Genomic DNA, 15,596 nt, shown 5'->3' with positions numbered 1-15,596 from the left:
CCCCTTTGTGGGAATCCAGTAGTTGACTCTGATTGGACAAGGGGGAAAACTGGGTTTCTTCTTGAGCTGTCAATGGGGTGGAAAATGTATTGGACCTGGCAACCCTAGCTTCAACAACTGTTTCAATTTCATGTAACACCAGACGGAAAGACAGGTTCGTGTTTTGACGGACAAAAAACAAGCTATTTGACAAATTTATAGTTTTATACTTCTTTTTTCATAGTTCAGGGATCTGTTACAAAGGCTTGCTTAAAAATAATGTGAGCTGGTAGAAGTATATACAGATCCAACACTGCTGTACATGACAACAAAGCATTTTTTTTTGGTTTATGTCTTGTAAAATAATGTTAATGTTCAGCAGCAGTAACAACATAGAGGGCCCTATTTTAACGATCTGAAACGCAAGTGTCAAAGCGCGAAGCGCAAGTAACTTTGTGGGCGGGTCTCGGTGCTGTTGCTATTTTCCCGGCAGGATAAATGGCCCTTGCGCCCGGCGCAAATCTAAAATGGGTTGGTCTGAAGTAGCTTCATTATTCATAGGTGTGGTTTGGGCGTAACGTGAAATAAACCAATCAGAGCGTCATCCAAAATTCCCTTTAAAAGCAGGTGCGCAAGTTCCATTATAGATTGCTATTATTATGGCGTAGCTATTTACCAGGCGCACGCCAGGAGCGGTTCACAGCCGAGCAGACTGATGTTCTTGTTAGAGCAGTGAAAGACAGAGAAGTTGAGTTGTATGGGGATGGGAGAAACCCACCCATAATAGCGTCGGTTAAACAGGCGTGGGAGGAAATAGCCACAATTTGTCAGATGTCCTTATATACACATGTCTTGCCACTATTTGGCCAACAGGTCTGATCCTTAATTACTAAAATTAGCCTGAAAAATTTGTAAGCTAGATTTATGCCTATTTTTTCACATCTTCGTGGCACACCACAATGATTTCCGTCATCTCACGTGTTAATATTTTTTAGTGTAACAATTTATGATTTGCAACTGTTGCATCTGTGTAGATTACATGAGCAAAGTGTATGCACGTTGTGCACGCTATACATTATGGTCAAGCATGCGCCCTTAAAATAGCATAATGAACAACACGCAACGCGCCACTGACTTTAGACTAGGTTTTTTCTGGTCAGTGGCGCAATTGTTTAATGGAACAGCAAAATAGCACCAGGGATTGTTTGCGCCGGAACACGCCTCCTTTTTTGCGCTGAACTGCCCAGGGAGCGCAAGTTCATTCACTAGTTTAGCGACGTGCTTCTGTGGAGGGAAAAAGCGCGCTTTGCGCGGGTGCAAAATAGGAATGACACATGTGTCGGTGTACAAAGTCAATTGCGCTGGGTGCAAGATAGGGCCCTTAGAAACTATAGCAAAGACAAAAATAAAGAAATAAAATAAAAATAAATTGTAAGAAAACAGGACAATGGAAGACTGTACCTCTGTATCCAGTAAGTTTTCAAATCCTCTTTTTGTGTACTTTCCGTTTGCTTACAATTAACTGTTTTTTTTAAACAAATTCATGACAGAAGAATAACTTTTTTTTTTTAGATACAAGACTATCTGAGATAAGAATATTAATGATTGGGGGTCGAGAGTTGGGGGGGGGGAAGAAGCAAGTGGAAAAAGTTCAGCAGGAAACATAATTTTGGGGAGAATTGCTTTTGATATTAGTAGAAGAACTGCACGATCTGTTCAAGCTACAGGAGACGTGCACAGAAGACATCTGACTGTGGTTGACACACCAGGCTGGTGGTGGCATTATAATATAGAAAATACTCCACAGTTTGATAGACTGGAAATTCTAAGAAGCCCAACCTTATGTCCTCCTGGACCTCACGCCTTCCTTCTGGTCATACCTGTTGATTTTGCATTTCCAAATATCTATAGAATTACTCTGGAACAACAAATTTAGTTTTTGTCTAATGAAGTCTGGAAACACATTATTGTGTTGTTCACTTCTACTGAACCATGTGATGAGAGCTCTTTGAAAAACAAGGTCAGAAAATGGCCAGATCTCCAACAGCTATTAGGGAGGTGTCACAACAGATACCACATTCTTAATATTAACAACCAGAGTGACAACACTCAAGTGATCACACTGCTGGAAAAGATCGAGAAAATGGTGGCACAAAACAAGGACCAATGTCTTAAAATCAGCCAAAGCATATCTGCATTGATTCAGAAAGAAAAAACACAGGAAAGAGACAAACAAAAAATACTCATTGAAGGAAAACAAACGACTAAACTTCAAGCGGACAACAGAGGTAAAAAAAAAAAAAAAGTGCATTGTAATTATAGCTAACACTTTGTATGAAGCCCATATTGATAATACATTATAAGGGTATTCTTAGGTTATTATAATGAATGCATACTGCATTATAAAAAACCTTATAATATGTTGAATCATCTCTTAAATATGAGTGTAATGAGTCATCACCAGACGGGGAATCCATCTTGCAAGCTTTAATAAACAACTCGTGGTCGTACAGGCAGGGGTCAAAACCAGCAAACACAACAGTAGAGATAACCAGAATCGTCGTCAAACACAGGCAATAGATCGGGATCACAGGCAATATTCAGAGTCCAATAAACAATCCAAGGTCAGGAGGCGGGCAGCAATGGTTCAAGGAACGGCAAACAAACAGAACTGGTAAACGGGAAACCAAACACGGGAAATAACGCTTGGAAATGTCAGCCGGAGCAAAACAAGACTTCGCGTTAAACTGATGTAGTTGTGCAGCTTATATAGCAGTACAAATGAGCTGCACCTGTGTGGTGATCAGAGTCCAATGCACGGGGTAGATGGGAAGTGTAGTTGTGAGTGAGTGCATGAGTGTCAATATTCCGGAGATGGAGCCCTCTGCTGGCCAGTAGAGGGAATCACAGGGTTCATCTCCGTGACAGAGCCCCCTCCCTGCGAGCGACTCCTGGCGCGAGATGGTAGACGACGTCGGGGTCTACCGCGTGGTTGAGGGGCCGGTCTCTCCGGGTGTAACCGATGAAACTCAGTGATGAGGTTGGGGTCTAGTATGTCGTCAGCATTGACCCAGGATTGTTCCTCCGGACCGTACCCCTCCCAGTCGACCAGATACTGCAGGATGCGTCCACGTCGTCTGGAGTTAAGAAGTTCTCGCACCTGGTAAGTTTCCTCAGTCTCAATCTGGACGGGCTGGGGACTCTGCTCACGGGACCTCCCCTCTCCCTCCTCTCCAGGGGCAACAGCGGGCTTGAGCAGAGATACATGAAACGTGGGAGAAATACGATAGGTGTCAGGTAATGCAAGACGGAATGAAACAGGAGTGATCTGATGTGTAATTTTGAATGGACCCACGTACCTAGGACTCAACTTCTTGCAGGGTAGTCGAAGACGGAGATCTCGGGTAGAGAGCCACACCCATTGTCCTGGTTGGTATACAGGCCCAGGACGCCGACAGTGGTCAGCATTTTCCTTTTGATGACGGATGGCTCGTTGAAGATGTACATGGGCTTGGTTCCAAGTCTCCTCACTGCGTTGCAGCCAGTCCGTGACGGCGGGTACGTCGGTGGGTTCCCCGGACCAGGGAAACATGGGAGGCTGATAGCCTAGGATGGATTTAAAGGGGGTGATACCAGTAGCTGGCTTGACCAGAGAGTTCTGTGCGTACTCAGCCCAAAGGAGGTACTGGGCCCAATCTTCTTGGTTGGAACTACAGTATGATCTCAGGAACCGGGTGAGTTCCTGATTGAGTCTTTCGACCTGACCGTTGGATTGAGGGTGGTAACCGGAGGTCAGGCTCACGTTTACATCGAGGGCTTGGAAGAAGGCTTTCCAGAGACGAGACGTGAACTGAGGGCCTCTATCAGAGACGATATCTTCAGGTAGCCCGTAGAGACGGAAGACCCAGTTAAAGAGTAGTTCAGCAGTTTGCAGAGCAGTAGGCAGTTTGGGCAGGGGAATAAGGCGGCAGGCTTTGGAGAATCGATCAATCACAGTAAGCACGACAGTGTTACCTTGAGAGACAGGTAGATCAGTGATAAAGTCTATTGCAATGTGGGACCAAGGTCGTTGTGGGATAGGGAGTGGTTGGAGTAATCCGGCTGGCAATTGGTGTGGAGTTTTGTGCGCATTACAGGTTTGGCATTGTTGGATGAAGGCAGTGGTGTCTTTGGGTAATGATTCCCACCAGAACCGGTTCTGAAGCAGATGAATGGTGGCCGTGATACCTGGATGGCCGGATGCGGGCAGACAGTGTGTGTGGTTGAGTATTTGATCGCGTAGAGTGGGTGGTACATAAACCTTATCAGGAGGGCAAGTTGTTGGAGGTGCATGTTGAGAGTTGTGTTGCTGGATAAGCGTCATGATGTCCCATTGTACGGGTGCAATTATTACCTTGAAAGGAAGTATGGATTCAGGTTCGGATGAGATCTGTTCATCTTCGTGAATACGCGATAGCGCATCTGCCTTTGTGTTCTTGGAGCCCGGACGGTAGGTAACTGAAAAGTCGAATCGGGAGAAAAACAATGACCATCTTGCCTGCCGTGGATTGAGGCGCTTGGCTGAGCGCAAATACTCAAGGTTCTTATGATCTGTTAGTACAGTGAAAGGAAAGTTGGCCCCCTCCAGCCAGTGTCTCCACTCCTCGAAGGCCGCCTTCATGGCGAGGAGCTCACGGTCCCCTACGTCGTAGTTACGTTCAGCAGCATTGAGTTTGCGGGAGTAAAAGGCACATGGGTGGAGTTTAGCGGTAGAACTCTGGCGTTGAGAGAGAATAGCCCCAATACCAGTGTTGGAGGCGTCCACTTTCTACGAGAAACGGAAGAGATGGGTCAGGATGGTGGAGTATGGGAGCAGTCACAAACCGTCTTTTTAGTTCTTGGAATGCTTGGAGGGCAGCCTCTGACCAGTGTAGCCGATGGGTTCCTTTTTTGACCATTGACGTGAGGGGACTGACCACAGAGCTGAAGTTTCTGATGAAACGGCGGTAGAAATTAGCAAACCCCAAAAAGCTTTGGAGTTCCTTTAGTGTTTTGGGTTCGGGCCATTTGAGAACGGCGTTGACTTTGCTCTCATCCATGGCGACCCCCTCTGGACTGATGACGTACCCCAGGAAGGTGGTAGAGGTGGTATGGAATTCACACTTCTCCGCCTTGGCATAGAGTTGGTGTTCAATGAGTCACTGCAGCACGGCCCTCACATGTTGGATATGTTCCTCCAGGGTATCTGAATAGATCAAGATATCGTCAATGTATACGATAACAGTCTTGTTTAACATGTCTCTGAAGATGTCATTGACAAATGATTGGAAAACCGAAGGACTATTGACCAGTCCGAACGGCATAACCCGGTATTCGAAGTGCCCATTGGTGGTTGAGAAAGCTGTTCTCCACTCGTCCCCCTCCCTAATGCGGATTAAGTTGTATGCGCAGCGCAAATCCAATTTGGTGTAGTATTGTGCAGTTCATAGCGGTTCTAATGCAGAGGGCACGAGTGGAAGTGGATAGCGAAACTTTACCGTTATCTCGTTGAGTCCTCAATAATCGATGCAAGGGCGCAAACCTCCATCCTTCTTACGGACAAAGAAGAAGCCAGCTGAAGCAGGAGAAGTGGATGGACGTATGAACCCCTTCTCCAGCTCCTCTTCGATGTACTTGGCTATAGCTTCTGACTCGGGTAATGATAATGGAAATACTCGGCCCCGGGGTGGTGAGGAACCTGGAGTTAGATCAATGGCACAATCGTGACTGCGGTGTGGTGGTAATGTGTTTGCTTGTACCTTGCTGAAGGCGGTGGCGAGATCGTGATACTACTTGGGCAGATTGGGAATGCTGGTGGACTCCGAGTCTAACGTGACGACTTGCACAGGCATGGGAGAGATGGTTGGAAGGCATGATTTCTGACACTGGGTGCTCCATCTAAGAATTTGTCCCTCTCTCCACGATACATGAGGGTCATGCAGTCTGAGCCAGGGCAAGCCCAAAATAACAGGAGTGTTAGATACAGGGAGCATGTAGAATTGAATGGTTTCTTGATGTAGCAGACTGGTAAACATTAGCAGTTCTTGAGTGAGGTGAGTAATCAGTCCAGACCCCAAAGGGCGTCCATCTATTGTGGCTACAGACAAAGGATTAGTACATGAAATTAGAGAAATGTTATTCTTTTTGGCAAATTCTTCAGAGATAAAATTCCCAGCTGCTACTGAGTCAAGTAGAGCAGTGGTAGCCACACAATCGTTGTTAGTCTTGATTACAAGAGGGACTGAGACACAGTTTAGGGGACTGACTGAATTTAAAGATGCACTCACCGATTTAGAAGTGCAAGAAGAGCGACATGACGGGCAAGTAATTCGTTGATGCCCCGGAGAGCCACAGTAGAGACAGGGTCGGTTAGATATGCGGCGTTGACGTTCCTCAGCCGTCAGATGATAGGAGTTGATCTCCATGGGCTCTGTAGTTTCAGCGGATCGTGTTGTCGTAACGGGGAAGAGGCGTTGAGCGCTGACACGGCGAGAGCGTTGTAGATGGTCAATGGTGATAGCGAAATGAAATCATTCAGGGTTCTCCCCTCATCACGGCAAGCGAGTTCGGTTTGCAGTTCGTGATTAAGCCCCTTGCGAAATAATGCTTTCAGCGTGTCACTCACCCATGACGTTTGAGCAGCCAGTGTACGAAAGTTCATGGCATATTCCGCTGCTGTTAATTCTCCCTGCGACAACTCAAGCAGACGCTCACCGCTCCTTTCCCCTCTCGGGGGTGATCAAACACCTCACGGAATCGCACTAGAAATTCAGTGAGAGTGGTGAACGCTGTTCCATCCTCGCGCCATGCAGCCGTTATCCATTCCAAAGCTCTTCTCGTTAATAGTGAGCAAACTAAGGCGATCTTACCAGCATCAGTAGGGTAAAGGCTGGGTTGTTGCTCGATGAACAGCGAGCATTGCAGTAGGAAGCCCTTACACTTGGTAGAATCCCCGTCAAATTTCTCCGGGTAAGCCAGTCGTGGATTAACTTGCGCTGGCGTTCCTGCCGCGTGGGCAATGGCGGCAGCTGCCGGTGGTGGTGACGTTACGGCAGTGCTGTGGAGGCTTTCAACAGCCTTTACCAGTTCCTCTGTGATCGAAGACAAATGATTCAATTGATGCTGGTTAGCAGCAATTTGACTTGCCTGGGCTGCCATTGTAGCACACAGATGATCGTAAGCCGCTGGATTCGGTTGTGGCGAAGTCTTCTGTAATGAGTCATCACCAGACGGGGAATCCATCTTGCAAACTTTAATAAACAACTCATGGTCGTACAGGCAGGGGTCAAAACCAGCAAACACAACAGTAGAGATAACCAGAATCGTCGTCAAACACAGGCAATAGATCGGGATCACAGGCAATATTCAGAGTCCAATAAACAATCCAAGGTCAGGAGGCGGGCAGCAATGGTTCAAGGAACGGCAAACAAACAGAACTGGTAAACGGGAAATCAAACACGGGAAATAACGCTTGGAAATGTCAGCCGGAGCAAAACAAGACTTCGCGTTAAACTGATGTAGTTGTGCAGCTTATATAGCAGTACAAATGAGCTGCACCTGTGTGGTGATCAGAGTCCAATGCAGGTGGTAGATGGGAAGTGTAGTTGTGAGTGAGTGCGTGAGTGTCAATATTCCGGAGATGGAGCCCTCTGCTGGCCAGTAGAGGGAATCACGGGGTTCGTCTCCGTGACAATGAGATTATAACATAAATTATAATACATCATTATACTTATGGTTTTGTGTTTATAAAATATAAGAGTTTATTTATATAATACACAATTAATACCATATTAAATCCACTTCATTTATCAGAATCAGAAGAGAAGACAATCAGAATCAGAATCATTTTGATAAATGAAATGTACTAAATCCACTTCATTTATAATGAAATATCTCATATCGTGACATTGTTTATATAAGATCTGCACAATATCTTGTGAGTGGTTAGGAGTCGTGTGGTTTTTGAGTGTTTCCTGTGAGGTTAATGCTAATTTAATATTGCTGTGAGCTAGTTTAAGATTAGTTGTAATGCTTTCAAATGTTTTTTTAGTAACACTTTAAACATTCTGCTAACAGTAAGTAACTTTTTCTTTTTTTTTTTTTTTTTTTGATATTACATTACATTTTATTTTTATGGTCCCCTTAGGCTGATGATACATGGGGCAACTGTTGAGCAATGTTGCCGCCAACAGGCAACCAGATGAGACACCTGGCCCACGATTGATCCATTGACTATAAGCAACTTTGTAACTACATTCAAACTAACTCTCATTTAGAGTATTGTATATAGATTTAACTTAAGGTAAGGGTTGGTAGAATAAACTGACGTACTTGCAAAATTGCTAATAGTCAGTAGAATGTCTTGTTGGGGCACCACCAAAATGAAGTGTTAGCAGATATTTAGCAGATATACTACTAATAATTCAATGACTGCTAGTTGTAGTAGTAGCAAAGAAATTTATTAACAGTTGTCCAAATCGTACCATCAAAATAACCATATATTACAATTAAAATAGTTTAAAACAAATGTGTACGCATTCATCTGATCTGATAACTTATTTTATGGCTGTTTGAGGAAAATTCATTATTATTATTATTATAAGCTGTCTTTGTCTGCTTAAGTAAAGTGAAGTTACTTAAAGCAAACTTTAAAATCTGTTGGTGTCGCTGTTGGACAGTGTTTTCTCTACTTCCTGTTGGCCTTCTGTAGCTAGTCATAGCTCCATGTAGCTGTTTTTATTTTATATTTTTTCTCTATAATCTTTCTTACTATCACTGTCTGTTTGTTTGTTTTTTTTTAATTGTAAAATATAACTTAATTCACACCATATTTCTGATATTACCGATCAATCTTATCAGATTAACTTTGATCGTTCACTCTTCCGTGACTGCAGTACACCTGCAAAGCGTTAGCACTCGTTAGCTTGTCATTAGCGTTTTCTTTTCTCCTCTCCTCTCCTCTCTCACGCTGCAGTTTTCCACAAGTTCATCAAACAACCGCAGTAAGAATATTTCATCAAGCACGGTGAGTAATGGCTTCTCCTACAATTGTTATTTGCACCTCTTGCCACATGTACAGTTTATCTATCTCTGTCGCTGATGAGGGATTCACATGTGATAAATGCAGGGAAACAGTTAGGCTGACAGAGAAGATTTCAGAATTAGAGACACGCATCCAAACTTTAATTGAGGACAGTAAGAATGTTAGGGCTCTAGATATGGCTTTGGATGCGTCTAGCTCAGGGATTCCTGTACATTGTCCGGTTCCAGCAGAGCCCCTGCAGCAGGGCAACTGGGTGACGGTGAGGCAGCGTAGTCGTGGGTCAAAACACCGCTCTTCTGTTCCGATCAAAACATTAAACAGGTTCTCCCCACTCAGTGATGCACCCACTGAGAAACCTGATGAAAGTGCTCTAGTTATTGGTGATTCTATTGTACGGAACGTGAATATAGAGACACCAGCCACCATAGTCAAATGTTTACCGGGAGCCAGAGCGCCTGACATCTTGGCAAATTTAAAAGTGCTGGCTAATGCTAAACGTAAATACAGTAAGATTGTTATTCATGCCGGCGCTAATGATGTTCGACTTCGCCAGTCGGAGATCACTAAAAATAACTTTAAAGAGGTGTGTGAACTTGCAAGCACGATGTCAGACACTGTAATATGCTCTGGTCCCCTCCCTGCTTACCGTGGTGATGAGATGCATAGCAGATTGTCATCACTCAATGGCTGGATGTCTAAGTGGTGCCCACAGAATAACATAGGTTATATAGACAATTGGACGAGCTTTTGGGGCAGACCTGACCTGTTTAAAAGAGATGGTCTTCATCCCTCCTGGGGTGGCGCCACTCTTCTGTCTAGAAATATGGCAAATAGTCTTAGTGTTTATACTTGACTAACTGGGGCCCAGGTCAGGAAGCAGACAGACTGGCTAAACCGACCGTCTGCTAGCTGCCTCCCGTCACAGAGGTCAGTTAATTCTCAGCACATAGAGACTCTTTCACCTAGATATCACACTATAGAGACTGTGTCTGTTCCACGAACTAGAAAATACAAAAAACGTCCAAACCAAGTTAAGGTTAACAATTTAATTGAGGTTCAACAAATAAAAAACAAATGCAATATGGATAAACAAATGATAAAGATTGGCTTATTGAATATCAGATCCATTTCTACGAAAACACTTTTTGTAAATAATATGATAACTGATCATAATATAGATGTGCTCTGCTTGACAGAAACCTGGCTAAAATCTGATGATTACATTATTTTAAATGAGTCCACCCCCCAAGAATATTGTTATAAACACGAGCCGCGTCTAAAAGGCAAAGGGGGAGGTGTTGCTTCAATTTATAATAACGTTTTCAGGATTTCTCAGAGGGCAGGCTTCAAGTATAACTCGTTTGAAGTAATGGTGCTTCATATAACATTATCCAGAGAAACCAATGTTAATGATAAATCCCCTGTTATGTTTGTACTGGCTACTGTATACAGGCCACCAGGGCACCATACAGACTTTATTACAGAGTTTGGTGATTTTACATCCGAGTTAGTTCTGGCTGCAGATAAAGTCTTAATAGTTGGTGATTTTAATATCCATGTCGATAATGAAAAAGATGTATTGGGATCAGCATTTATAGACATTCTGAACTCTATTGGTGTTAGACAACACGTTTCAGGACCTACTCATTGTCGAAATCATACTCTAGATTTAATACTGTCACATGGAATTGATGTTGATAGTGTTGAAATTATTCAGCCAAGTGATGATATCTCAGATCATTATTTAGTTCTGTGTAAACTTCATATAGCCAAAATTGTAAATTCTACTTCTTGTTACAAGTATCGAAGAACCATCACTTCTACCACAAAAGACTGCTTTTTAAGTTATCTTCCTGATGTATCCGAATTCCTTAGCATATCCAAAACCTCAGAACAACTTGATGATGTAACAGAAACTATGGACTCTCTCTTTTCTAGCACTTTAAATACAGTTGCTCCTTTACGCTTAAGAAAGGTTTAGGAAAACAGTTTGACACCATGGTATAATGAGCATACTCGCACCCTAAAGAGAGCAGCCCGAAAAATGGAGCGCAGCTGGAGGAAAACAAAACTAGAGGTATTTCGTATTGCTTGGCGGGAAAGTAGCATATCCTACAGAAAAGCATTAAAAACCGCTAGATCTGATTACTTTTCTTCTCTTTTAGAAGAAAACAAACATAACCCCAGGTATTTATTCAATACAGTGGCTAAATTAACGAAAAATAAAGCCTCAACAAGTGTTGACATTTCCCAACACCACAGCAATAATGACTTTATGAACTACTTTACTTCTAAAATCGATACTATTAGAGATAAAATTGCAACCATTCAGCCGTCAGCTACAGTTTCGCATCAGACAGTGCACTATAGACCCCCTGACGAACAGTTCCACTCATTCTCTACTATAGGAGAGGAAGAATTGTATAAACTTGTTAAATCATCTAAACTTACAACATGTATGTTAGACCCTATACCATCTAAGCTCTTAAAAGAGGTGCTTCCAGAAGTCATAGGTCCTCTTCTGACTATTATTAATTCCTCATTGTTATTAGGACATGTCCCCAAAACCTTCAAACTGGCTGTTATTAAGCCTCTCATAAAAAAGCCACAACTTGACCCCAGAGAACTAGTTAATTATAGACCAATCTCGAATCTCCCTTTTCTGTCCAAGATACTAGAAAAGGTGGTATCCTCACAATTATATTCCTTCTTAGAGAAAAATGGTATATGTGAGGATTTCCAGTCAGGATTTAGACCGTATCATAGTACTGAAACTGCTCTCCTTAGAGTTACAAATGATCTGCTCTTATCATCTGATCGTGGGTGTATCTCTCTATTAGTTTTATTGGATCTTAGTGCTGCGTTTGACACAATTGACCACAACATTCTTTTGCATAGACTTGAACACTTTGTTGGCATCAGTGGAAGTGCATTAGCATGGTTTAAATCGTACTTATATGACCGCCATCAGTTCGTAGCAGTGAATGAAGATGTATCATATCGATCACAAGTGCAGTATGGAGTACCTCAAGGCTCAGTTCTAGGGCCGCTACTCTTCACGCTTTATATGTTACCCTTGGGAGATATCATCAGGAAACATGGTGTTAGCTTTCACTGTTATGCTGATGATACGCAGCTCTATATTTCCTCGCAGCCCGGTGAAACACACCAATTTGAAAAACTAATGGAATGCATAGTCGATATAAAAAATTGGATGACGAGTAATTTCTTACTGCTAAATTCAGAAAAAACAGAGGTGTTAATCATAGGGCCTAAAAACTCTACTTGTAATAACCTAGAACACTGTCTAAGACTTGATGGTTGCTCTATCAATTCTTCGTCATCAGTTAGGAACCTAGGTGTGCTACTTGATCGCAATCTTTCCTTAGAAAGCCACGTTTCTAGCATTTGTAAAACTGCATTTTTCCATCTCAAAAATATATCTAAATTACGGCCTATGCTCTCAATGTCAAATGCAGAAATGTTAATCCATGCATTTATGACTTCAAGGTTAGACTACTGTAATGCTTTATTGGGTGGTTGTTCTGCACGCTTGGTAAACAAACTACAGCTAGTCCAAAATGCAGCAGCAAGAGTTCTTACTAGAACCAGGAAGTATGACCATATTAGCCCGGTCCTGTCCACACTGCACTGGCTCCCTATCAAACATCGTATAGATTTTAAAATATTGCTTATTACTTATAAAGCCCTGAATGGTTTAGCACCTCAGTATTTGAATGAGCTCCTTTTACATTATACTCCTCTACGTCCGCTACGTTCTCAAAACTCAGGCAATTTGATAATACCTAGAATATCAAAATCAACTGCGGGCGGCAGATCCTTTTCCTATTTGGCGCCTAAACTCTGGAATAACCTACCTAACATTGTTCGGGAGGCAGACACACTCTTGCAGTTTAAATCTAGATTAAAGACCCATCTCTTTAACCTGGCATACACATAACATACTAATATGCTTTTAATATCCAAATCCGTTAAAGGATTTTTAGGCTGCATTAATTAGGTAAACTGGAACCGGAACACTTCACATAACACCGTACTTTCTACATCATTAGAAGAATGGCATCTACGCTAATATTTGTCTGTTTCTCTCTTGTTCCGAGGTCACCGTGGCCACCAGATCCAGTCTGTGTCCAGATCAGAGGGTCACTGCAGTCACCCGGATCCAGTACGTATCCAGACCAGATGGTGGATCAGCACCTAGAAAGGACCTCTACTGCCCTGAAAGACAGCGGAGACCAGGACAACTAGAGCCCCAGATACAGATCCCCTGTAAAGACCTTGTCTCAGAGGAGCACCAGGACAAGACCACAGGAAACAGATGATTCTTCTGCACAATCTGACTTTGCTGCAGTCTGGAATTGAACTACTGGTTTCGTCTGGTCAGAGGAGAACTGGCCCCCCAACTGAGCCTGGTTTCTCCCAAGGTTTTTTTCTCCATTCTGTCACCGATGGAGTTTCGGTTCCTTGCCGCTGTCGCCTCTGGCTTGCTTAGTTGGGGTCACTTCATCTACAGCGATATCGTTGACTTGATTGCAAATTAAAACAGACACTATTTCAACTGAACAGAGATGACATAACTGAATTCAATGATGAACTGCCTTTAACTATCATTTTGCATTATTGAGACACTGTTTTCCAAATGAATGTTGTTCAGTGCTTTGGCGCAATGTATTTTGTTTAAAGCACTATATAAATAAAGGTGATTGATTGATTTAAAATACTTTTTATAAATAATAAGACCACATAATAAAGCCTTTTTATAAAGAAGACTTTGTATTTGTCATTTTACAGTAAAAACACTAATTAGATGTACTGTACAAAATGATTGGGCAGATCTTATACAATGACAAGATATGAAAATTATAATACAACTATGGGAAATATAATCCATTGTAACTTAAGTGAATGCAACATGTTCACTGTGTGTTATAAATCATCATACTTTTAAAAGCGATAACCACAAATAAAAAAGATATTAAAATTCCTCTTGATTATTTATGAGATGATAAAAACATATTATACGTTTTTTTATATAGTGCATTATTCAGTGATTTTAATGCCTTAAGAATACCTTTATAATGTATTATAAATGTGGGCTTCAAAGAACGTGTTACTGAATTGTCTATTATAGAAGTTAAGACTCAATGTGCTGTATATAAAAAATATAATGTATATTTACTGTTGATAATGTGATGCTATAATCTTAAATATGGTCCTTATTTAGTTGTGCAACAACATCTGTCTGATATAAGGACTGTGATAGTTGGAGCTTCTTGGGCTGCAAGAAGTTCTGCAGGCAACATCATTCTGGGGGAAGAAGCTTTTGAAGTTGATGATTCAAGAACAACAGTGCGCTGTGCCATTGGTCGTGCTAAAGTACATGGCCGACAGCTAACAGTGGTCGACACTCCAGGCTGGTACTATAACAGTCCTCTTGAAAACACATCAGAGATGGACAAACTTGAAATTAGAAGTAGTGTGTATCTATGCCCTTCTGGACCACATGCTATTTTGTTAACTGTTCCCGTTGCCACAGCTTTTAACAAGTCTTACCAAACTGCTGTGGAGGAACATATGAGACTTTTTGGGGAAAATGTCTGGAATCATACAATTGTGCTGTTCACTCGAGGAGACTGGCTTGGCAATACAACCATTGAGGAACGTATAAAGACAGAAGAAGGACGCAGGAGTGGGTGATGGAAAAATGTGGAAACAGATATCATGTTTTAAATTGTAAACAGCACAATAACAACACACAAGTTGTGGAACTCCTTGAAAAAATTGAAAAAAATGGTGATGGAGAACAGTGGTTGTTATTATGTTCCAGAACTAATGAGTGATCCAGTCACTGAGCTTGAAAAGAAGATCAAAATTGCAAGTACTAACAAGTTGAATGTGAGCAAACAAAGACAAATCCTTAAAGAGTTGCTTAAAGGTACTGTATGTGCACAGATTGCTACTTTGTAATGTGTGTGAAATTGCAAGTATATATATATATATATATATATATATATATATATATTCCCATTTAAAGGGAGGAATGAACCAAAATCTGAATCCCAATCATTATGAATATAATGACATAGTGTATAATCGAATTAAAAACTGGTACTCTACTATAGCCATAATTATGACTATATTTCAGGGTGTGAATTTTTAATAGTAAACACTGTTTCTTCTTCATCAATACTAGAACGAAAATACAATCTCTCAAATGTGAGGATAGTGCTTCTTGGAGCAGAGGGAGTTGGGAAGAGCACATCAGGAAATATTATTCTGCAAGGATACTTTTTTGAGCCCACACTGGGAGAGGTACGGTATATCTTACTTCCATGTTAGTGATATTTAAGATTAAATTCTATATCCTATGCAAAAGTCTGAGGCATGTTTGTATTTTCACCCCAAAAATAGTTTCAAGCCAGTTATTCTTATTTGTATGATTTGTCCATTGAAATTTTGTATTCAGAGGGAGTCTGACAACAGCCGGTGCTCCACGCAGAGACCTGATCTCACCATCATAAAGTCTTTCTATTAT

The 15,596-nt window shown here is 41.9% G+C and overlaps 1 protein-coding gene and 1 pseudogene across 1 annotated transcript; both read left to right on the top strand.

The window, feature by feature from the left end:
* The first annotated feature begins 1,426 nt into the window (after window positions 1-1,426).
* LOC127946920 (GTPase IMAP family member 8-like) lies at window positions 1,427-14,990 on the top strand (annotated as a pseudogene).
* Window positions 8,719-13,780, top strand: LOC127947405 (uncharacterized). The gene has a single exon (XM_052544515.1). The coding sequence runs from the start codon at window positions 9,030-9,032 to the stop codon at window positions 9,891-9,893; it is 864 nt and encodes a 287-aa protein (XP_052400475.1). The 5' UTR covers window positions 8,719-9,029; the 3' UTR covers window positions 9,894-13,780.
* Window positions 14,991-15,596: the final 606 nt, after the last annotated feature.

Source organism: Carassius gibelio, chromosome A25 (genome assembly GCF_023724105.1).
Source record: "Carassius gibelio isolate Cgi1373 ecotype wild population from Czech Republic chromosome A25, carGib1.2-hapl.c, whole genome shotgun sequence".
Taxonomy (NCBI): Eukaryota; Metazoa; Chordata; class Actinopteri; order Cypriniformes; family Cyprinidae; genus Carassius; species Carassius gibelio.
Note: the sequence above shows the minus strand (reverse complement) of the source record. Positions and strands in the feature narration are given on the sequence as shown.